General features: G+C 38.3%; 1 protein-coding gene across 1 annotated transcript; it reads right to left on the bottom strand.

Moving 5' to 3' along the window:
* Nucleotides 1-390: 390 nt before the first annotated feature.
* On the bottom strand, nt 391-22438 carry lhx3 (LIM homeobox 3). Its single transcript, XM_088355774.1, has 6 exons — nt 22201-22438; nt 11704-11875; nt 9968-10170; nt 5564-5715; nt 3214-3385; nt 391-1530 (listed from the first exon to the last, which is right to left on the bottom strand). The coding sequence occupies exons 1-6, from the start codon at nt 22268-22270 to the stop codon at nt 1109-1111; spliced, it is 1191 nt and encodes a 396-aa protein (XP_088211900.1). The 5' UTR covers nt 22271-22438; the 3' UTR covers nt 391-1108.
* Between the last annotated feature and the right edge of the window lie 797 nt (nt 22439-23235).

Consider the following 23235-nt stretch of genomic DNA (forward strand, 5'->3'; position numbering starts at 1 on the left):
GGAATGTGGGAGGAAACTAGAGTGCCCGGAGGAAACCCACGCAAGCACGGGGAGAAAATACAAACTCCGCACAATAAGGCCGGTAGCTGGATTTGAACCTACGCAGGAGGTTCCCACGACCTCAGAACTGTGCCGCACACGCACTAACCACTGCGCCGCCGTGCTGCCCAGTCTCACATTGTATACATTTTAAAATGATGATAATAAGCTTGATTTTTTTTATATTTTGTTTAATTTTTCCCCAACATTTAGCCAAACTATACGAACACCATAATAAAGTTGGCCCATGTTGCACAATCCAAATAAAATACCTTGCATGAAAACACAACTTGGAGTCCAACATATCTTGCGTCATGGATATAAATCTAATTTGATCAAAGATAGGCAAAAAAATGACAAATGTATTCTTTTATTAAAGTCCTGCATAATTCATCAGGAATGGTCATCATCGTAATCAACGTGGTCATCACCAATAAGGAATAAATTAGACATAAAGCATTTTTTCACAAACATATACAACACAGGTTGCTGAAGCAAGTAACTATTTTTTTTTTTTTTTGTAGAACAAGACACACAAATGCATAGGAACCGTCACTACGACATTGAGTCATTTGTTTGAAGATTTCCAAAGTCTTCCTTCACTGTTTTTTCCTTGTATAAAAATAGTCTCCACAATATTAAACAATTATGTACATCTTTATAATTATATCTTTATATGTGTATATATATATATATATATATATATATATATATATATATATATACATACACTCATACACATTTGGCAACAACCAGACATTTAAGGACTTGTGCACCTGAACACACCGTACGCATAAACGACCCCACAAAAGAGCATTAAGAGGAGTTAATAGATGCTTATATATTGGTTTTTATGTTGTCTCTAATATGCCAATACCTGGGAATGAATTCTACATATAATATTAGGCCAAGTGCTTTTTACGAAATATTTTGTCCCCCAAACAGAACCAATCATGGTTTTCCAGTTCTCACTGTGACAATCAATGTGTTATTGAGTCTATAGTCCAAACAGAAGACAAGAAGCATAAGTAAGTCCTAATTATGAGTTTAGTTTCTTTGAATCAAGGATTCAGAACTGTCCGTGGTCCACTTCGTCCAACCAGGACGCAGGACTGGCAGGGAAGTCCGGGTATCCGCCGCTGCTGCCTGTGGATAGGTCCGAACTGGGTCCGTTGGCAGCACCGATTGAAAGCCTCACGGCGGGGTTTATCCCGCCGCCTTGGTTCAGGATGGAAAGACCCGATTCGGGGTAGACCAAGCCGGCGATGTGCGGTTGGTGCCTTGGTAGTGCTGGGTGAGGACCCGGAGACTGTGGTAGGCCGTATGGGCTGTTGGAGCGCATGTCGTGAAACTGGTCTTGCGAGGGTAAAGCGGCGTGCTCCAAAGGGAAAGAGGCGTGGTTGTTGTTGGCTCCTTGGCGGGCTCCCATGGCTGGAGAACTGCTACTGTAGATGCCGTTGCTGTGGCTGAGCTCAGACATGGGAGGTTCATCTGTATGGGAAAAATACAACAAAGTTTGTGTAAACTCTATTAAAAGGCAGAAATAAAAAAGGATAGTTTGACATTCAAACAAATGGGATGATTTGATTGGAAACACATAGTAGTAAATATTTGATCATATAACTACCGTATGATCCGGACTGTAAGGCAGACCTAAAACCCCCAAATCGGATACAAGTTTTGAAGTGTGACTTACAACGCACTGCGCTTTATACACCGCAGAATATATTGGATACAATCAGAAATTCATTCAGTATTTCTAGGTATGCGTTACTACACAAGGTTTCATGGTATACTTCCGTATTTAAGCAATTAGTATTTAATCGATTATCATCGCTGGCCCTAATCATGTTACATTGTGTACAACAGAATTCGAAACCGGGTTGTGACGCTGAGGGAGCCAACCCATACCCAATAGACCCCCAGTAGTACATATGACATTGGAAAAGGCATTGGAACTTATCTCCTCATCACACTATTTTACTCATGGTGCCAGAAACACTGATTTGCACAGTGCATTCTGATAGCTTAAACAGTCTCTGCAGTTCTTCACCCGTGGATCATTTATGTTGCGAAAGACAGCAACAAAAAATATGTCTTTCAACCCCAAAAAACTATACAAGCTCTTTTATGTACGTATACATATTAAAACTGAGAGCTTATTGACGCACAGGTTAAGAAGTGGAGAGACTGTTGAACATGTCAGATTGCACTCTGCAAATCATTGTTTTTGGTACCGTGAGTAAAAATAGTGTGATAACAGATTAAACCCTAATGCCTCTTCATATACCATTGGTGTACTAATGGTAAAGTGTCTGCGCCATCACCCTTTTAAACAATATTTTGTGATTTTTAAGCAGCAACTTATCTTTTAGTGTACGAAGAACCCAATGGTTACACATGAATAAAGCTTTTTCTGTAGTGTCAATTTCATACCCGTTAAAAACTGGTGCACTTTATGTATGAAGAATATATGACAAAAGAGTATTTTTTGGGGTTGCAACATTGCTTGAAAAAACAAATCTTCTTCAAAAAACCTTTATTTTGATTCCACCCGGTGACGGTGTGATTCACAAAAGACAAAAATCCCGAACTAGACGAGTTTGGAAAAGTTTTTTTATCCTCCAAGAAAAGTTCCTTGATTCCTCGGAAGAGTGAAATATCTGTGATGTGAATGACTCCAGACCATGACCCCGGGATCTGATTCGTCAGAGAGCTCCACATCAAGGTCACGGTAGCGAATTGGATTATTCTTTTGTCTTGATCTTGGACTGCTGAACTGTGAGATCCAGTTTCTGCTCATCGCATAAGTATATAACTATTGATTTGAGATTCCAAAAACCTTTTTTTAAATCGACTTTTTAGTGCTTATTTGATACATGCTCATTAATTTGAGCTTGTCATTGAAATTTAGAGTGAATTATTGTGAGACTTTAAATTCTGATTCAGAAATAGATTACATTATTATAATTTATCATCCAACACCTAAGAACAAGAGTGTTATTTTACTATAATCTATATCAATTTTTGTATATTGTCTTCCATTGTTCATTAAAATAATTGCCCTTGTTCTAATAAATATTGACTTTGGTGCTTCCTCCATCAATCTTAACTCTCATCAAACTTAGAACTGATCCAGTAGCTTTTATAGATAACAGAACATAGGATTTTTACCTGTGAAGGACACCTCAGCGTCACTGTCCATTCCCTCTTCTTGGATGCTGTCTTTGTCCGACTTGGAACTTCCACGGGACCTTTTCATATTTCGAAAGTACTGGCCCCACCTTTGGCGACCGGCATCCTTTTTTAGTCTCTTTTCTTTGGCCCGTCGGTTCTGGAACCAAACCTGATGAGCAACAAAGATGACAATTAGTTCTTAGGTTTCATTTATCACTGGCCTGAATCACAATACATTGATTGCATTGGGATTCAAACCCGGGTCGTGGCAGTGAGGGCGCCAACAATTTAATACTCGACCGCCATTGATACAGATAACATATGAGAAGGCATATTAATATCCATGTTTAACAGTTGGCAATGGGCTCTTAATACACTAGCATAGCATATTACTTCTGTATTGGCCAACTTGCACTGGCTCCCAGTCCACTTAAGATGTGACTTTAAGGTTCTCTTATTAACATATAAATGTTTGCATAGGCTTGCACCCTCTTATCTCTCTGATTTGATTTCCCCCTATGTTCCTGCACGGAGTCTGCGCTCGGAAAATGCCGGTCTACTTGTGACTCCGAGAGCCAAGAAGTCTGCAGGCTCGAGAGCATTCTCCATCCGGGCCCCGGTGTTATGGAACGCCCTGCCTCCAGAGATAAGATCTGCAACCTCAACGGAAGTTTTTAAATCGAGGCTTAAGACACACTTCTATTCCAAAGCTTATGATTGATGCCCACCTCATATTCTGTATTGTCCTGTCTTTTTCCGACTGCCTGCCTGGCTGATATGAAGGAGAAGGACGATTTGAGATGAGTCAGCGGACCAGCGTCTGACCTGAAGAATGTCAACCCCTGCATTTACCAGCTGGCAGAGATGGGAAGCTGCGTCGTGGCCGTCATGGACTTTCTGGACTAGTTTACAGGCTGGGGGCGTCGTTGATGTCATGCTCTTTCCGGACATTTTCAACATCTTACCTAGTGTTTACTATTCTGTGTACAGTAATGCTAATTGTGATTCACCCTGGTCAATCCTGGAAGGGGGATTACCACATGTGAGGTCCTTTCTCAAGGTTTCTCTTTTTTCCTCAGACTGAGGTTTTTAAGTTGTTCCTTGCCCGCATGCTGGTTTAAGATCAGGTAATTGTAATCCTGTGCAGACCTTTGAGACATTTTTGTGATTAAGGGCTTTATAAATAAATGTGACTTGACTTGACTAATATATAAGTATAACTGCTTAGAATCGCAAAACATTGTTTGGAATGGGTATTGAACCCAGATTGCGCTGGTGACGGCCCCGACACGTCACCATTAAAACACCAGTGTTACAGATGCCAAATAGAAATGCATTAGAGCTTATATCATCATCATACTAATTTTACCCTACGGTGCCAGAAGAACTAAAGTGCCTAGTGCATTCTGATAGGTTAAACATTCTCTTCACTTCCTCGCCTGTGCATCAATAACGGTGCAGAAACAGAAACAGAAAACAGAAAGTCTTTGAAAAAAATATAGACAAGCTCTTTTTGCATGTTTTTTGCAACACAAAAAAACAAGAGGTTATTGATACACAGGTAAAGAAGTGGTTTAACTGAGAATTCATTATGTTAAAATGAGATGAGAATAAATACCTTTTAGTATGTTATCTGTATCACTGATGGTCTAGGTGTAATGTGTCGGCACCCTAACCGCTACAGTCCAGGTTTGATTACAAACAATTTTAATCGATTGATAAATTTATATGCCGTAAATGTATCAAGGGCCCAATGGTTGTATACGAATTAACATGGTAGCTCTTACTCTGGTCTTAATATAATTCTCCCTATAGTCCGGTGCGCCTTATTTATGAAAAATATATGACAAAAGACCATGTCAGGGGTGCGCCTTATAATCCAGTTTGCTTATACGGAAAATATTTAGCTTATGACTTGAAAATACCAAAATAAGACTCAAAACATTATTTCAGAGGTCTGTTAAAAAGAGAGGATGAATCGTCTCCATTTGTTAGCCTTTTAATCCCTTCCGTTTTTTCTTTTTAACTGTGGGGTAATGAGATACCGCCCTGGTTGAACCCTCGTCGCCTCCTTTCCTTTCACGGAATAATGAGAAGCATTTTAGTTCCATCCCCCGCGTTTGTCCTTGCAAATAAAACAATATATACGGCCGGCGATGAGGGTCCGTGGTACTGGAGTGGGGGCCCTGCTCTCGCCATTGTTAACGAGCTTGCACTTAAAGCGTGCTGAGTTTGACGCGGACTTCATTTTGCTGTAAATCCAACGAACTGGGCCGCCCATTGTCCCGCCGTAATGAACTCGGGACGCTAATGGACGGGCTTGCTAATGGATCCTAATAAAGCCTACCTGCACCACACGCATGTCCAGGCCCGTTTCAGAGGATAGCTGCTCGCGGACGTGGCGGGCCGGTTTGGGGGAATTATTGTAGGCGTTTTTTAGGGTCTCCAACTGCTTGGCTGTGATGGTCGTCCGGGGCCTTTTGGCCGTGGAGTCGGCTTCTGAAGAGTGAAATACGAGATACGCTTTGTGAGGCATTGCAGAAAGAGGAAAACATGGGAATCAAACAAACACATTTCTGACAATAAAACATACCTGAAAGACAATAACACAAAAACCTTTGATCCTAAATCCGACCTAGCACATTTGCATTAGTTTGTTGCCCTAATAATAATCTCTATTCGTTGTCCAAACCATTTTAATAGTAAATCACACGGTTCACACGTCTCTTGACTGCCAGGGTCATTGGGGCACTACTTTCTATGGGGTGTCTTGGGCAAATACAGCCTGGCCGCACCCGTTCCTCTCCAGACTGGTTTCTTAGGTAGAGGTTTGCTCCCCTCGTGCTATAAAGTGCTGGTTTCCTTGGTTACCAGTAGCAGGATAAGCCTCCCTATCTGACGCAGATACAGCACCTTCATCATCTGGTCGCCGATGTTTTTGGGTGGAAAGCGTCATCCCACTCTTCGGAGAAGAGCCATTTTTCCTTTACATTGTCATTTAATCATCCATCCATCCATCCATTCATTATTTGCACGGTTTATCCTCAGTAGGGTCGCGGGGATGCTGGAGCCCATCCCACCTATCTTCGGGTGGTGGGCAGGGGACACCCTGAACTGGTTGCCAGCCAGTCACAGGTCACACAGTGACAGACAACCAAATTGTTCATTCACACCTACGGATAATTTGGACTGGCCAATCAACCTGACATGCTTGTTTTGGCGAATGTGAAAGGAAACCAGAGTGCCCGGAGGAAACCCACGCAGGCACGGTGAGAACATGCAAACTCCGCACAGGAAGATTCGATCCCATGACTTTAGAACTTTGCCGCGTACGCGCTAACCACTCACCCGCTGTGCCGCAGGTTATTTAATCATATACACCTATATTACATATAAGGAGCACCGACTAAATACTGTTTTGTTAATAATGTTATTTATATATATACACATGTATATGTCATGGTTGCCATGGCGCCCAATTGGCCCCACCCGTGTGGCGCCAGCTGCGGCTCGTTCACAGATTGGCTTTCCTTCTATTTGAGCTCAGTGCTCTCACTCACCCTATGTCAGTCCATCAACAAACCTCTGCCCTGCAAGACGTGGGTTTTGACTCTGTCCGGTATCGTGCCTGTCTGTTTTTGTCCTGTTTATTATTATCTCCAGTTTTCGTTCCCGTCTAGTTTGTCTTGTTTGATTTTATATCCTGTGTTGATATCAATCCTGTCTGTCCCTTCCTGTCCGGTATCGACCCCATCTGTCCAATATCTGCTCGGGCAATCGGTATCGATCTCATCGGCCTCTGGCTTACTGTCATTCCATGCCAGACTGCTGCCTAATGTGTATGACTCCCCATTTCCCGTAAAATAAAAGGCTTGTGTGAGAAACGTCACGCATTTGGGTCCTGATCATGTTCCGGTTCATTACAGTATATATACAATTTCAATGTTTTTAACTGGAGAACTGGTGATTTGGAACGCATTGCCAAGTTACCATAGGTTCATATTCGGCAACTTCACCTTGCGATCCCCATTTCCTACCGGATTAATTACATATCCCAAGGGTATGCCTCGAGATATTTCAAGGGGAAAATTTGGCTGGTTAAAAATACTCTCCATGGACATATAGTCAGGATTTGTGATAACATACAAATGATTTTTGATTCTAAATTAGTGATTCCCACATTCATCACATGGTTTCTCTGTGCCTCCCTATGTTCTTTTGGATAATTCTGTTTCGTTTCAGATGTTTTTATTTTACACAACAAAATATTATGTTCCATTCATGAAGCTTCATTTTTCCATCACCATGATATATGATTCTCCATATTTTGTGACCTGGAAGTCAACCTTCATCTTGTATCGAATAGTGTTCTATTCTCTACTTCTTTATTCATTTCCAAGGTATCATAGCCCCTCCATGTACCCCAGAAATTGTAATACAAAAACAAGTTAGATGAAACGAAAAGGCAGAGAACACATTTAACAGCTAAAGTGACCCCAGAGCGCCCATTAAGTAAAACCTGCCGCCTTATTAATTGCATTACATCTGTTGACAATCCCCCCGTTTCTTCTAATTAATTGCAGTCATTCATTAGTAAAATAAACATGTTTGTTTTGGGGGCGAAAAGTTGAGTTGAGCATTTGGATGTATATTCAAACAAACAGATGGGGAGATAAAAAAAGGGGCTTGAGATTTAATGCGCCATAATTTATTGAGGGCCTTTTTGGCCTGTTAGAGCACCGTGGAGCTTTATTGCTTTAAAAGAATGATTAAGACACATCCATTTAACTATGAAGCTTCTGTTGGGACACGTAATGTTGAATTTATTACAATAAAAAGATTCGAGTTGAAATTATTTCCTTGATTTAGTTGTGAATCCGTTCTGTTCCCATCCAAATTTAGTAACGTTGCACGAGGTAGGAACGATATATTGTATAAAGACATAAGCTCCTCTTTACTGCACGCATTTCAAGTGAACTGTATCGTCGCCCGAAAGTACATCTTCGTTTCACATCTATTTATTGAGTGGTTATGTATTTTTTTATTTATGCGTTTTTAATTGAACCATTTTATGCAATTATCTATTTATGTTCTTTATGTACTTTATTTTAAACCATTTTTTTACCTTTAAAATAAATAAAATAAATAATGTAAGTATAGATACAAAAGCACAAACAAACACCATCCCCTGATCTAAAACCTACATGAGGGCAAGGAAAAACTCAAAAACCTCAGCATGAGAGAAATGAAGAAACCTTGAGAAGGGGCCGCACATGAGGTCATTCCCCTTCCGGGATGACTAGTACTATCTGTTTCATGTGGGGGAGCAAAACCACACCCATAATGCCAGGCTGTACTTGCCCAAGACACACCACAGAAAATGGTGTCACGACGATTACCAGAACAGAGCAGGAGACCCCAGAGCGTTCGTACAATACTTTTATTTGGGGAAGCACAAGGGTTAGCGGGAAACTTCGGACGACGTAGCCAATCGTAGCGTGGGACGGAAGCAGGTTGAGTTTACCGGGACTGAAGAGATGATCGTAGCTTGGGACGGAGCAGGTCGGATCGGAGGCAGGCAGAGAGAATCAGGTAAACAAGGCACAGGTAATCGGGAGCGTCATACGGGGTACAGATGTGAATCCTCCGACAAGGAGTTCTGCGCGTAACGCGTTTAAAAGGGGAGCATTGACCAATCAGGAAGCACATTCCAGCGCACCACATGATTACCCCAGGTGACTCCACTTGGGTAATCATGACAAATGGGGCCCCCCATGACCCAAGTAGTTAAGAAATCTGTGAACCGTTAAACAAAATGCAACACACACAAATGTTGGAAGTAAAATTAATCCAGCCCGACCCAAACTGGCCTGCTAGTATAAAACAATGAACCAGCCCTAGCCCAACCAGTTAACTTGTGAGGGATCGAGCCTGGAGCAAACTTGAATATTCCCACTTTTATATGTGAGGACTCAGGAGGAGGACGGGAGGGTGATTTGGTCCGACCCCCCCCACCCAGCGCCCACTTCCCGGTGTCGGACATGAAGGATTTTATACATTTTAATATAAAGGATTTTATACGATCAAATACAAATTACATTTAAATGCAAAAGATATTCACTGGCTGAGCTGTGGGGCTAGGTCAATGCAACCTAGTGGATAATGATGTTTAAAGCAACAGCGGGGAACTGGGACAAAGGGCTGATAAGATAATCAGCACTTCTTGACGCAGACGGCCCTGGTGACGTAGAAACTCTCTGGGATGTTTTGACCATTTCAGACATCGAGGCGAGGTGTTTGGACCCCACGTGGGTTTTTTTCTGGCACGCCCATGGGAGGAGCCGGCACACCAGCTTGCGGAATAAGACGTGGGTCGAGGAAAAAAAAAAACGAAGATCGAGAGAGGAGGCTTGACAGAGATTCAAGCGACACTAATTTGGCTAATTCGGCACCATATTCGATGGAATTCACTTAGCTAAATTGTTTAAGAAATTAAATCTGCCCCCGTATGGAAATGCCGGTCTCTTGTCCGTATTTTCCCATCAAGAAACGAGCGCGCATTATTAGGAGAATGTAGCTTGTGTTTGGTTAATGGAGTCAGATAACTAAATCGAACAATTTGGTAAACGATACATTTTTAATATTTAAATTCCCAACAGACAGTATGATTGACATTTTAGGCCCGTATTTTGGGGCCGATTTGGGATCGAGCCTAGGATCTGACCTCAAACACATGTATCTACACACGTACCTCTCTGTTTGGCGGTCTCGTAGTCAGCCTTGCAGACAAGTCGGCTGTCCTCCATCAGGTAGTACTCGTCGCCCGTGGCAAGTTGCCGTTTGCAGACGATGCAGGCGAAGCAATGAAGGTGGTAAACAAAGTCCTGTGCACGCCTTACCACCTGCGTGGGCGGGATACCCTGCTGACACGCCGCACATTTGGTGCCAAATCTCCTTTGGGAACACGGGCACAGACGAAGCATGTGTCACGTCTTTGAAGCACAATCCTGAGACTATATGTACACCCCGGACTATCACTTTAAGATTGAACTGACATATTCACATCAAATTTCCACCAACAGACATAGATACCAATGTTGCACAAAATAACTCATGGGACATTTGTCAGTTTCTGGCAGGTCTGTTGAAATGTGAAATTGGAGGATAGAAATTGACATTTGCGACACTGAAAGAGGAAATGCAGGGTACTGCTGAAGTGTCTTCCCTAGCTCCAGTATAGAGGGAGTGGGGCTGGGCATTTAAGATGCATTCCAAAGAACTACAATCCCTCCCCATATGATCAATAGTCAAGAGGTCTTACATGTTTTATGTTTTTAAAATAAATAAATGAAAATATACTATCACATTTAAACAAACTATTAGAATTTGATAGGAAACGCATTCTAGTAAATATTTGATCATATAACTAAATTATAGAATATTATAGAATAGAATTAGTGCACAGATACACACAGACTTTAAAATGCCATAGTATTTAAAAAGTATCATTGGATCTAAAAAGTCACATCAAATTCCGAATTATCTAGTGAAATCATTTATTTTAATTAGTGATCAACGATTTGTAATTCCCTTTTCAATAAAGTTGTGTAAAAAAGTAGCATCATACCAAGTTCCATTAGCATCTTTTTCGTTATTGCTTGCTGTGGGCAGCATAGACAACAGACAGGACCTGAATATTATAGCAATTGTAATTACATTTTTGGAAAAATTGAATCCCTCCTCATCAAACAAAACCTTTGTTTTGACTCCACCCGTTGACAATGTAGTTCACCAAAAACGAAAAACCTTAACTGGACCAGTTTTGCCAGGTTGTTTTCCCTCGCAGGAAAATTCCTCAATTCTCTGGATGATTGAAATTTTGGTGATCTGATTGGCGAGCTACCCCAGAACAGGACCCCATCAAGGATCTGATTCATCATAGGGCTCCACAACAAGGTTGCAGTAGGAATTTGATTATTCCTTTGTTCTCGATTGTGGACTTTAGAACTGTGAGAACTCGTGTGCTTATAGCAAATACTGTACCTATGGATTTGGGATTCCCTAAACTCATTCATTTGAATTGTCATTGAAATCTGAAGCTTATTATTGTGTCACTTAAAATTATTATACGAAAATAGATTTAGGTTGATTTATTTTTATAAGTGCTTATAAAAGTGATGATGATAAATTAGAGTGGATAACTGGTCGTTAAACTGAAAAAGAAATAAAACAGGATTATTGAACAAAGATTAACAAATTTCGAATTGTAGAAGGTTATTTTACACTCATTTATGTTGTCTATTGTCTGGTCCATTGTTCATTATTTCCGGCTATTGTTAGAATCATTGTGGACTCCAGTGCTCCCTTTGTTAATTTGTCACTCATCAAACCTAAAACTAGTCCAGTAGCTTGTCTTTCCCCTACACGAACTTTTTTCAGCTATTGTAAAATGGCATTTACTTGTAATCTGTGCTTGTGCGCACTCACTTAAAGAAGTCGTCTTTGCAGTAGACACTGTCGCCCCGGCTGAAGCATTTGTCGGCCAATTGGGTGTTGCAGTCGGCGCATTTGAGGCACTTGCTGTGCCAGTGGCGCTCCAGAACTTTCAGAATAAAGCGGTCCACGATGTGCTGGTTGCAGCCTGCACACACTGGGATGTCTGGAGCAAACAGAGAAAATTGATTCATTAATTTTAAATGTTATGTGAATGACCGACAATCAGTCAACGGTTCCCCTAACCACTGTCCGGGATAAGGTTCTGATACCCCTGCAACCTTAGTGAGGACAAGCGCTTCAGAACATGAATGAATAGATAAATTCCTTTAGCACTCATCTCCAATCTCTCTTTTATACTATTGTAGAGGTAAGATGTTAGGCCAGAGCCCCAGCCTGGCCCGAGCCCGACCTGAAATCCAGGGTGGTTGTGGTCGGTTGTATATTCAGCCATACAAACCCTTCCTCGTCCCTTCACCTCACAAATAAATTATAAAATTCAGGTTTATTTTAGTATCGAACCCTCGAATGAAGTAATTTGTCTGGCTCGGGCTGGGCCGGGTTTAAATACCCACAAAACGGGTGAGGTCGTGCTGGATTATTTTTAGGCCTATGGAGTATGTCGTTTAAGTTGTTCATAAAAAGCTGAAAGTTAAATATTTTATCTATTAAATATCTGTTAACAATGCCTAACTGAGTTCAAAGAGCCCTTATGCTTTATTTTCCACTGCGCGCATCTGTGTGTACTTGTGAATTTCCCTGCGGGGGATGAATAAAGTATCTATCTATCTATCTATCTATCTATCTATCTATCTATCTATCTATCTATCTATCTATCTATCTATCTATCTATCTATCTATCTATCTATCTATCTATCTATCTATTTTTGTCAAGACCAGGACGGAAACAGGACCCACTTGCGTTACGTTTCTTACAGGTTTTATTGGAGGATAGAGAAAGGGCTGCGCCCACGATCCCGTGGTCGCTGGACGCGAGTAACAAGTCGCTCTCGTACTCGGATCTTCCGTAGCGAGCGATGGCGGTGTCAGGGACGGAAAAAATGGGTCGTAGCCGGGACTGGGAGGGAAAGGCGTGGTTGGGGTCCGAAACGAATCGTAAGCTAGAACGGGAGAATAGACGTGGTCGGGATCAGAAATGGGTCGTAAGTCCCGGGAGAGCTGATGTGGTCGGGATCAAAACGGGTAGGAGCCAGAGACAAACGGGAACAAAAACGGGAGACGCGGGAGTCAGGGGTCGAAAAAGAGCTTGCCTTGAAAAACAGAGGTTCGCAAACGGACTGACAACAGGGGATTGACAGGACTGAGTTCAAATAGTGACAGGGAGCAAATCAGAGCCCGTAGTGGTTGGCACCGAATAAGCAGGCATAGGTAATTCCCATCGGTAATCATGACACTTTTATCTTTCTTTGATCAGGGCTGTTTGGGCAGATCACGTTAGATTCAAGGATTGGCACGTGGTGGAAAGCTGGAAAGTGATGTCATGATCTTCCCCGCATGTTTTTATTTTATCTCTATTTGTCAGTGTAGCATGAAAATGGTAAGAGTAAGAAAGCGTCTCTTTAGGTAGAGCCCAAACACCAACCCAATCATATAAAAAGATTTAAAAAAAAAAGAGTTTATTCAAGTACTTCTTAGAATGCGTCATGAAAGAGCACACTAAGGCTGCAATCATGACTTTAATCCAGCAAATGGCAGCAGAGAGTAACAAAGTTCCAAATGCCGTACAGCTCCTTTAAGCTATGCTAATTATTTTAAGAATGACAGTATAACTTTGAGTTACAGGTTGGTCTTCAATATGGCAATGATTTTTTTCCTCTTTACGTATCCACGGCACGTAACGTATTTACTAGTGTAAAGTGCGACTGCTAATATTTTTACCAAAAATTGGTATAAAATCTGTTTCACTTTTTTTTAGCTCAAAAGAACTAATGTAAGTGACAAACGTTGTTGTTTACCTGAGGCCATGATTAAAATAATTTACTGACAATATAAACTTTGAACACACTAGCAACATCAAATTTAAATGTACTTATTTAGCGTCCTTCAAAGTCTAATTCATCACCAATGAGTACTTTCCCTTGTGGTACTTTTTTTCTGTCAATTTGTATCTTTAAGGACGGCTTTCTGTTTTCTCCATTATTTCAAATGTCTGTGGTACAATAAGTAAAAATAGTGTGACAATGAGATAAGATTGAATGCCTCATTGCAATGGAGAACCTCAGGTAAAATGTGCACCCAAACTTTGATTTATTTTAAGGTTAATGAAAATGTGCGTTATAGACAGATAAACACAGTACAACTTAAGCCATTCTCCCAGCACTTCCCCTTCACCACTCGGGTTGTAGGGGCACCATTTCCTGTGGTGTATCTTGGGCAAGTACAACCTGTTGGTGCCCATCCCACTCCAGACCAACATATGTTTCCACCTGGTCTCGAAGTGGATGTTAGGCAAAAGTGCTGTCGGTCATTCAGATGGAATGACTGAGATTTCTGAAGACCGGCTCAGCCATGAAATTTCAGACTATCTGGGAGCCATTTCTCACCTACATGGACAAAGCTAAGGTGGCCTAAACAAGTGAATGTATACCCCATCTTCCGCTCACAGAGGATCTATTGTAGCCTATATAGCATTTCATGTGAGCACTGTAGTATGGAGCAGCTGTTACATGTTTTTGTTTTTTTCTTTACATATCTCATCATCGTCATCAGCTGCACCTCTTATCCTCAGTAGGGTCGCGGGGAGGCTGGAGCCCATCCCAGCAATCATCGGGCAGTGGGCAGGGGACACCCTGGACTGGTTGCCAGCCAATCGCAGTCTTTACATATCTGAGCCTTTCTATTCGTTCTAAAATGCAATATATAAATAATATATATTAAATATATTTAATATAAAATATACCACTGCACTACGGAAACACTCTCCTTGTACTACCTTGTAAATATTTTTGCCCTTTTATCCTGAATTTTTTTTTTGTTTTCTCTTTTTAGTCTTTATTATGTGTTTATAATGCGGTTTTATCTGGCTGACTGTTCAGTTCTATGCAAAAGAGGATTAATATCAAGAAATGTGTTGAGTATTATATGTTGTAGGAGTCTCTTGCAGCAGAATTGCAGGTTTAAAAAGTAATTATTTTTTTACCAATTTCATTTTTGTTTATTGTTTGGAATTAGATATGAACCTCCTGCAAGAAAAAATGGAATATGGGTACAGAAGGCAGTTCAGATCCTCTGCTTCAGCCTACTCTCTTTGGACATGTATGATCTCATCTCGTCTCATTAGCTGCACCGCTTATCCTCAGTAGGGTCGCGGGGGTGCTGGAGCCCATCCCAGCAATCATCGGGCAGTGGGCAGGGGACACCCTGAACTGGTTGCCAGCCAATCGCAGGGCACACAGGGATAGACAACTTGCTCGCCCATTCACGCCTAGGGACAATTTGGACCGGCCAATCCACCTGAAATGCATGTTTTTGGAATGTGGGAGGAAACCGGAGTGCCCGGAGGAAACCCACGCAAGCACGGGGAGAACATACAAACTCCGCACAGGAAGTCCGGTAGCTGGATTTGAACCCACACAGGAGGTTCCCAAGACCTTAGAACTGTGTCTGCACACGCGCTAACCACTGCGCCGCCATGCTGCCCCTTATGTATGATGTATTTTATCATTTTATTATGCAGGCATTTTCATGCAAATATTTTGTTATTTTCTTGTGTTGATGAGTATTTGATTTATTTAATCTGTGCTGTGCCTCAATTGATAAAAAGCCACAAACAGTAATAAACACTCAGTAATAAGCTAAACTAGTGAATAATATAAACACATTGGTCATTAAAAGGATTGTTTTGTCATTTATTGAGTTTATAGACACTTAAAACTATATCCTGATAATTACTGAGTGCTTATTTACAGTTTATTAAAATTTTATCAAAATGGTTATTTTCTACCTGATTTCACAAGTCAATGGGGCATGTAGAAAATGTGCGAACAATTTTATTCAACTGACAAAAAAACTATTTGAAAAAATATAATTAAAAAATAACATAATAATAATAATAATAATAATTAATGATAAAATACAAAATGAAACGATTAAAATATTAACAATGATAATAAATTCAAAATACATACGTACATTTAAACTAATCGAAAAAAATATTATGAAAAATCATAGACAGAGACAAAAGGAAAATAAAAATGACCAATGATCACGTGGCAGCATTTTAGGAGGTCTTTAGTGACTTGAAAAGTGCTATATAAATGCAGACCACTTACCATTTACCATTTAATCTGGCTGAGACAATATATAATATAAAATTCACATTTTTTCTTCAAAACGCTTTTAACAAATTGCAAATGTTTTACTAAGAATTACAAATTACACTGACAACACACACTATTATACCATTCAAAAAATAGATAAATCCTCGTAAATTTGAATTGATTTGTCCAAAATGTCAATGATATCAACGTAGTGAAACATTGTATACAACGAGATTAGAGATGAAACAGGGTAAACATGTGATAAAAGCTTTAAAGCGAAAAATAAAATAAAAGACCATCAGGCTAAATAGGCAAACGTTTTACAACGTTTTGGTCAGAGACTGTCCTGAGTCATACTAATAATACTGCAAAGAAAGAATGGTGCAATCAAAAGTAGTCCCAAAACATTTAGCAAAAGAAATTTGGTGGTCAACAAGACTTAATGCTTATAATTTATTAAAACGAAGCCTGCAATGAATCTGATCATGGCCATTGAGGACGCTGCATGCAAAATACATGAAGCCTTTTTCTGTCAGCCGCTGATGACGTCATCAGGCAGGTGCTCGTTTAACCATTCAAGCAGTTAGACCTCCCATAAACATTTGCTCAATTTTGGAAAATCGATTTCAATATTAAAAAAAAAACAGAGCTAAATGAAGAATTGGAATAATACATTTTGAAAAAAGCAATCGAAAACTGAGTGTAAATAAGTAGGATAATCCTTTATTCGTCCCACAATGGGGACAATTCTTTTGTTACAGCAGGATAATGAATAACAGCTAAGAATATTAACAGTATAAACAAGTATTTAGGAATTTAAAAAAAATAAAAAAATGAATATTTCCAATGTCAGGTGTGCAAAATAGTTCAAATAAACTGGCCAGTAAGGTGCAAATATGAAAAGGGTGTGCAGTCTATCGAAAAATAACATAATATAATAATTAATTGCTCTACCATGAAAGATTAATATTATAAACAAACTGTACAAACAATCCGAATTACTAGAAAATATAACTATATAAACATGCCAAGGTGGAAAACAATAAATAAAAAAATAATAAAAACTTTTAATTCACATTTAAAAGCAAACAGATTTTTCTACCCGTAAATTTTTCCTGTGAATATAGAGTTTAGCTTTAATGATAATAAGATTTGATTTATATGTCACAGAATGATCGAAGCAGAGTATCTTCAATATAATAAATTGAATACAAAGACATTTTATCAGTTCAGCAACCTTAAACTCGCATTTATTCTTCATGTTCAATACAATAAAGTTGATTGTATTGAATAAAACTTTCATCCACTTCTAGAGGAGTTTGTTTCACGTTTTGTCTTTGTCATTCTCTTCCTTTGTTGGTCACCCTTTCATTTTTCACCTCTTTGTCTCTTTTCCTTTTGATTTTCTTTCTATCCCTTTTCCTATTCTTTTTTTTCATTTCCCTCTATTTGCTTTTTTCTTTGCTTTTTTTCCATTTTCATCTATGTTTCCTTTTCTTTTTTATCAGCTGTAAAATTACATATTTCACACCAGATTTTTTTATTTAAAGTTAAGCTAATATTTATTCTTCGTACTTTTAATACAATAGAACTAGCACGATGGCGTTTTTTTGTAGCCACAACGAAATGTTTGATTACCTTTTAGGGGAATTTCCTTTTTTTCACCTTTTTGTCTTTTTTTCTCCCTTTCTTTTGAGTTTTTTTTCCTGCGCACTTTTCTTTCTGCGTGTTTCACAAATTAGCAGATAAAAAGGTACAAATGGAAAAATAAACGAAATACCTTAAATAAATAATTCGTTTAAGTTGCCTCATAAACATAACCCTACCTTTTCAATTTTGTTCATTTAAAACATGTACATTTCATAACTATTTCCTCTTTTATATACGTTTTTTTGGGGCATTTCAAATGGTTTACGCCGTATAACCAGTTTTTACGGGAAATTTTGTTTTAAAAATAGAATTCCACTTATTTTACGCAACACTGAATTGACTGCAAATGGGGAGATTATTTAAGAATGGTGAAATAAATCTTGGTCTTTTTTATCTGGTAAATATAATAAACTTCCTTACACAAACGATCTTTGTTTTCTTTTTTGCTGTGAGTGAATAGGCGCCGCGGCGTGTTTGTAAGGTTTATGCTCGCTTAATAAGGGAAAACGCAATCATTAATAAGGAGAGCATTTAGCTGAGGTTGACAGGTATGAAATAAACGAATAAATAGCGCTCACCCGAGCAGTTTTCTGTATTGCAAGCAAAAAAGTAAATTAAAAATAAAACAGTAAATAATATATTCGTTTAGGTTGCCTTATTTTCCTTAACTTTTCAATTTCGTCCTTTTAAACATCTAAACTTCATATACCGTTCGAGCACACGAGCTAAATGTCTACTTAATAATTTAGCAAATTTATGAGAAGTCCCATCGGTTGTTTGTTGTTTATTTAAGCCCAATGTAAGCTTTTCAATAGCCAAGTTGCACCCCAATGAATTTTATTGACGCTGATCTTTGGCACAAAATTGTGTCTGGGGAAATCAGGGCGAGTGCGAGCATGCCGAGGAATCGAAAATCAATTTGTGCCGTTTGTACACATTTCACAAAGAGTGTCTCGTCTCCAGATTGACGGAGGACTCGTATTTTCTTTTCGAATTTGGAGTTTTTCTTTTTCTTGCAAGTGTTTATTAACTTGGGGCCTAATGTCGAAGAAAACGAACTGCGGTGAAAGCAACCGAAGATTGCTCACAGTAGCAAGTTATCTTTTCTATTATCGGGGGCCTTAAAATGTAAATTGAGTTGATCAGAAATAAATGTTGTCTTATTTTCAGTTTTTTTTAAATGTAATTCGGCAGGAAAAAAATGTAATTAAGTAATTGCCACTTAAAGCTCCTACGAATATGAAAATCGGCCCTGACTAATATTTTAAAAGGGGGTCAACGTTTGTTGTTTGGCTTGAAAAACAAACTATTTTTAGTTTTGAGAGAAATTAAATGAATAAAAAACTAATTTGTGGCCGTGTTTCTTTTTTAGGATATGAGTGTAATTGTTGTTATTATTATTATCATATTATTGCAAATGGATCAAGGTTTGTTGTGTGGCCAAAAACACCCAATTTATTGTTTTTTTGGGGAGATATTGATAATGTTTTCTTTTATGAAGATATTGTATGTGGCTGTGTTTCCATTATTATTTATGTTTACGATATTACTATTAATGCTGTTATTATCAATATTAAAACTATTGCACTTGCTAAAATTATCTTATCGTTACAATTATTACATTATTGCTATTATTAATATTATGGTTGATGTTTTTTCTTTGTTTGATCAATAAACTCATTTAAATCATATTTACTTAGTCGTCTTTATTCTCCCACCCACTATTCTTTCATTGCACGATTTAATAGTAGACAAAAATAGTGACTATTATTATAACTGAATATTTTTTAGTTTTTTTCCAGACAATCTTATCTTATTATGCTCTTTAAAGTCTTTATCACATGAAGTGCCAAGTCTAATGTAATTGCATGCAATGTTCATCACCTTGATATATCGGCAATAAACACTATTCTATTCTATTCTATTCTATTCTATTCTATTCTATTCTATTCTATTCTATTCTATTCTATTCTATTCTATTCTGTTTGATTCGATTCGATTCGATTCGATTCGATTCGATTCGATTCGATTCGATTCAATTCGATTCTATTCTACTCCATTTATTTATTTAACCCTGACCCGTGAACGTGCAAACATTGAAAACCTTTCTTCACATTTATTTATTCATTTATTTGTTTATTTATTTATGTATGTATTTATCTATTGTATTTACTAATATCAATACATTTATATCTAAATGCAGACATACTCAAATAAGTATGCTTAAGAAGAGGTATTGGTATGTTATCGGAATCGCGAGTGATACTCTTGTAAGTTTAAAATGTAATTTATATATTATATAATTTCCTATTTGTGGGGTAGTGTTTTATTTTCTTGTTTTGATTTTTTTTTCTCCGCTGAAAGAAAAAAATGGAAGAGGGGTAGGCACTTAAAATCTTCGGCTTCAGCATACTCTCTTTCGGCACATGTTTATGTATTAGGTTACAGTGTTATACAACAGTTTTTTGTGTTTCTGTTTTCGTTTCTTTTTATTATTAAGTCTTTGATGTTGTTTTTTTTTGTGTGCACTGGGTCTACATTAAAATCCACAAACAAAGAAAAACACATTATTACTTTGTATAGTTTTTATTAAAACTCTTTCAAATCATTAGAAGGTATCATTTTTTTACTTAAAATGACAGAAGGGAATATAAACGACTTTTTTCTGTGCTAATGTATACCTGCAATATTGCAACACATGTGTATTAAGTATGTTTTTTCGTTTAGTTAATGTTATATATATATATATATATATATATATATATATATATATATATATATATATATATATATATATATATATATATATATATATATATATATATATATATATATATATAATCATTATTATTATTATTATTATTTTGGGAGTAGTTTTTTGCCTCGCCGCTTTCCATCCCTCACATTCGACCCCTTCAGGTGTCCCACCTGTCGTGCACACGATAGGGGATAGGTGAAACCTCTAGCAGACTCTCTTGGGACCCGTGCACCTTTTGCAGTTTTCTCGGTGTACTTTTATCTTTGTGTGTGCCGTGTGTTTTCTGGGGGGGGTGGTATTCAAGGTTGGGGGTTATATGCACTTTATCTGTTATCGTGACCACAACATTGCGGCGGCGGTGTGGTATGACAGAACGCGCACAACATCTGTTCTGGCCATTTGTGCAACAATGGGGGGCTCATTACGCATTCATAACGTCTCCTGCACGCATGTGAGAAAGCCAAAAAGTAAGAAAAGTGTGCATGTGCGGCTAAAAATAGTAAAATGTCGTGCAATTTTGCACAGAAGAAAAAAAAACAATATCACTTTGATATACAATGCAGCTCAAGCCAAGCCTGTTTTGGTGTTGGTAAATAACAGATACATTTAAACAATTGTTCCTAATCTATATAATTTCTTAAAATGATATACTATATATAAATGTATTATGTTACAATATATATCCAGGGTTTCTTTTTTTAACATATGTTATATAGGAGTCACCAACAAGAGTTATGTAATTCTTTGTTTTCTCATTTCCCCTTTGTGGGATAAGGTAAAGGTATATGTGGTTAAATGATACAATATACGTATTTTAGCTGTATATCCTAAAACATAGATATCGATAGGGTTTTTTTGGGGTATTGTATGTTATATGAGTTGCTAGTAATAGGAATGTAATTTCTTTGTTTTCTAATTTTTGTTTTGGCGGGTGAGGTTCTGTTTTTTGGTTTAATGTTGTAGATTTGCTCCTTGCAAGGAAAAGAAATAGCGTGCTTATTTATTATATTTGTTGTTGTTGCAAATTAATGGTTGATGTTGCTTTTCTGGTGCTGTGCCTAAATATAAGGCCACAAATCCCAAAAAAGAACGTTTTTTAGGAAAAAATGAGAGCTCAGTATTTGAACTCTATCGAACAAAACCGTTTTCGATTGAAACCGTTTGTTTGATCTCTCATCCTCCACTTTTTAAACTGGCTGTGGAAATATGCTGAGTTTTAAAGGGGGGAAGATAAACTCTATAAACAAACGGCAATAAATATAATATCACCCTCTTTTTTGCTGTTTTTATACCAATAAAATGAGATCAGGAGACAGCAACATTATCTTCTATTTCAGTTCAGATGATCAATGATAATACATACCTGTCAATACACGTTTTCCCTGTGTTTTTACGTTTTTTGATCATTTCAAATTGAATACCACGTACCAATTACGAGTAAAATATAAAGGAAAAACTTTTTTTGTTATACCGATCTCGTTTGGTATTTTTCGTTTATAATCTCTAATATGCTACGTATAATAAGCAAAACAATGTGGAGAACTTACTAAAAATTATGCTGAATGAGTAGTTTGTGTTATTTTTTGGGGGGGTAAAAAGATCATACATTTGTTTACAGAAATCTTTGTTTTTATTCTGCAGTCTGACTTGCTGTGAGTAAACTGGTACTGCGTTGTGTTTGTAGGATTATAATTTGCTTAATAAGGGTGATTGAAATCAATTAAGAAGGCAAACAAATGGCTCGGATTGACAGGTATGTAAAAATAAAAATAATAATCATCATCATCATCATCAGCATCTTACCTTGGCCCGCGGTGTAGCGTGAGAAATTAGCGTTGCCCTGGCAACTGGACCCCGGGTGTTCGAGCAACATTTTGTACTTCTCTTGCTGTATCCAGCTTTCCCATAAACAAAAAAAAGTCAATATTGCCTGGTTTGTTGGAACCCAGGTAGAGAAAGAAAAACAACTCAAAAAGCCGCACAAAAGTTGTGTTCTCTCCGTGCTGCGAGAAGTCAGCGAATGTGCATGTGTTGCATCCGCGTGGTCGTAGTTGATGCTGACCAGAGGGAGGAGGGGGAGGAAGGGAAGGAAGAGAGGTTGTTGTTTCTAGGAGGGACTTGGGGGCGGTACCCCGATGCGGTCAGCTGGTCCGACTAACTTGCACACTTGTAACTGTCCGCGGTGCTGAAAACCCCCTCCACACACCTAATTAAGGGGACAATGCATTGTATAAGAAAATGTATGTCATGTTATTTTCTTTTTTCTTTTGCTAAATGTTCAAAATTAAATGTTTCATTGAATACATAAATGAATCCATAATTAAAATCCATACTTAAGGTTGCTGCATGATTTTCGATTCATTATTTTATTAGTGCACAAAAAGGTCTTTATCCAGTCATCCTTTTGTTTACCTTTGGGGTCTCAAACTAAATTTACTTAGGGCCCGTTTTTCGGGTGGACCTAATTGAGGGGGAGTAAGAACTTAAGCATGGGTGCTCAAAATATTTGAAGGTATTCAATATCAAAAACAGTAACAAACTAAAAGACAAACAAGGGGTGAGGAAAACAAATAAAACATGTGAACAAAATAAAACCTGATGATATGCAAACAAGAAACATAGACCAAACCGGAAGTGGAAAATGCAAGGAAGAAAGTGACAAGCTAAAACGGTGTCGTAAAACAAATTACATGAACAAATAAAATCAAACCTGATAGTATCCAAACTGGAAACAAAGACCAAATTGGAAATGGAAAAGACAAGGAACAAAGTAATAAACAAACTGTCCACGGTGCTGAAACCCACTCCACACACCCATTTATAGCACAATGTATTGTA

The sequence above is a fragment of the Urocampus carinirostris genome, chromosome 16 (genome assembly GCF_059441175.1).
Source record: "Urocampus carinirostris isolate Australia breed hairy pipefish chromosome 16, RoL_Ucar_1.0, whole genome shotgun sequence".
Classification (NCBI taxonomy): domain Eukaryota; kingdom Metazoa; phylum Chordata; class Actinopteri; order Syngnathiformes; family Syngnathidae; genus Urocampus; species Urocampus carinirostris.

Excerpts from the sequence above, each read along its gene's own strand:
- lhx3 (XM_088355774.1), bottom strand. The coding sequence starts at position 22,270 with ATGTTGCTCGAACACCCGGGGTCCAGTTGCCAGGGCAACGCTAATTTC. Across the intron at positions 10,171-11,703 it reads TGCAAAGACGACTTCTTTAA|GAGATTTGGCACCAAATGTG; the intron begins GTGAGTGCGCAC and ends GTGTTCCCAAAG. Across the intron at positions 1,531-3,213 it reads CGCTGAGGTGTCCTTCACAG|ATGAACCTCCCATGTCTGAG; the intron begins GTAAAAATCCTA and ends TTTCCCATACAG.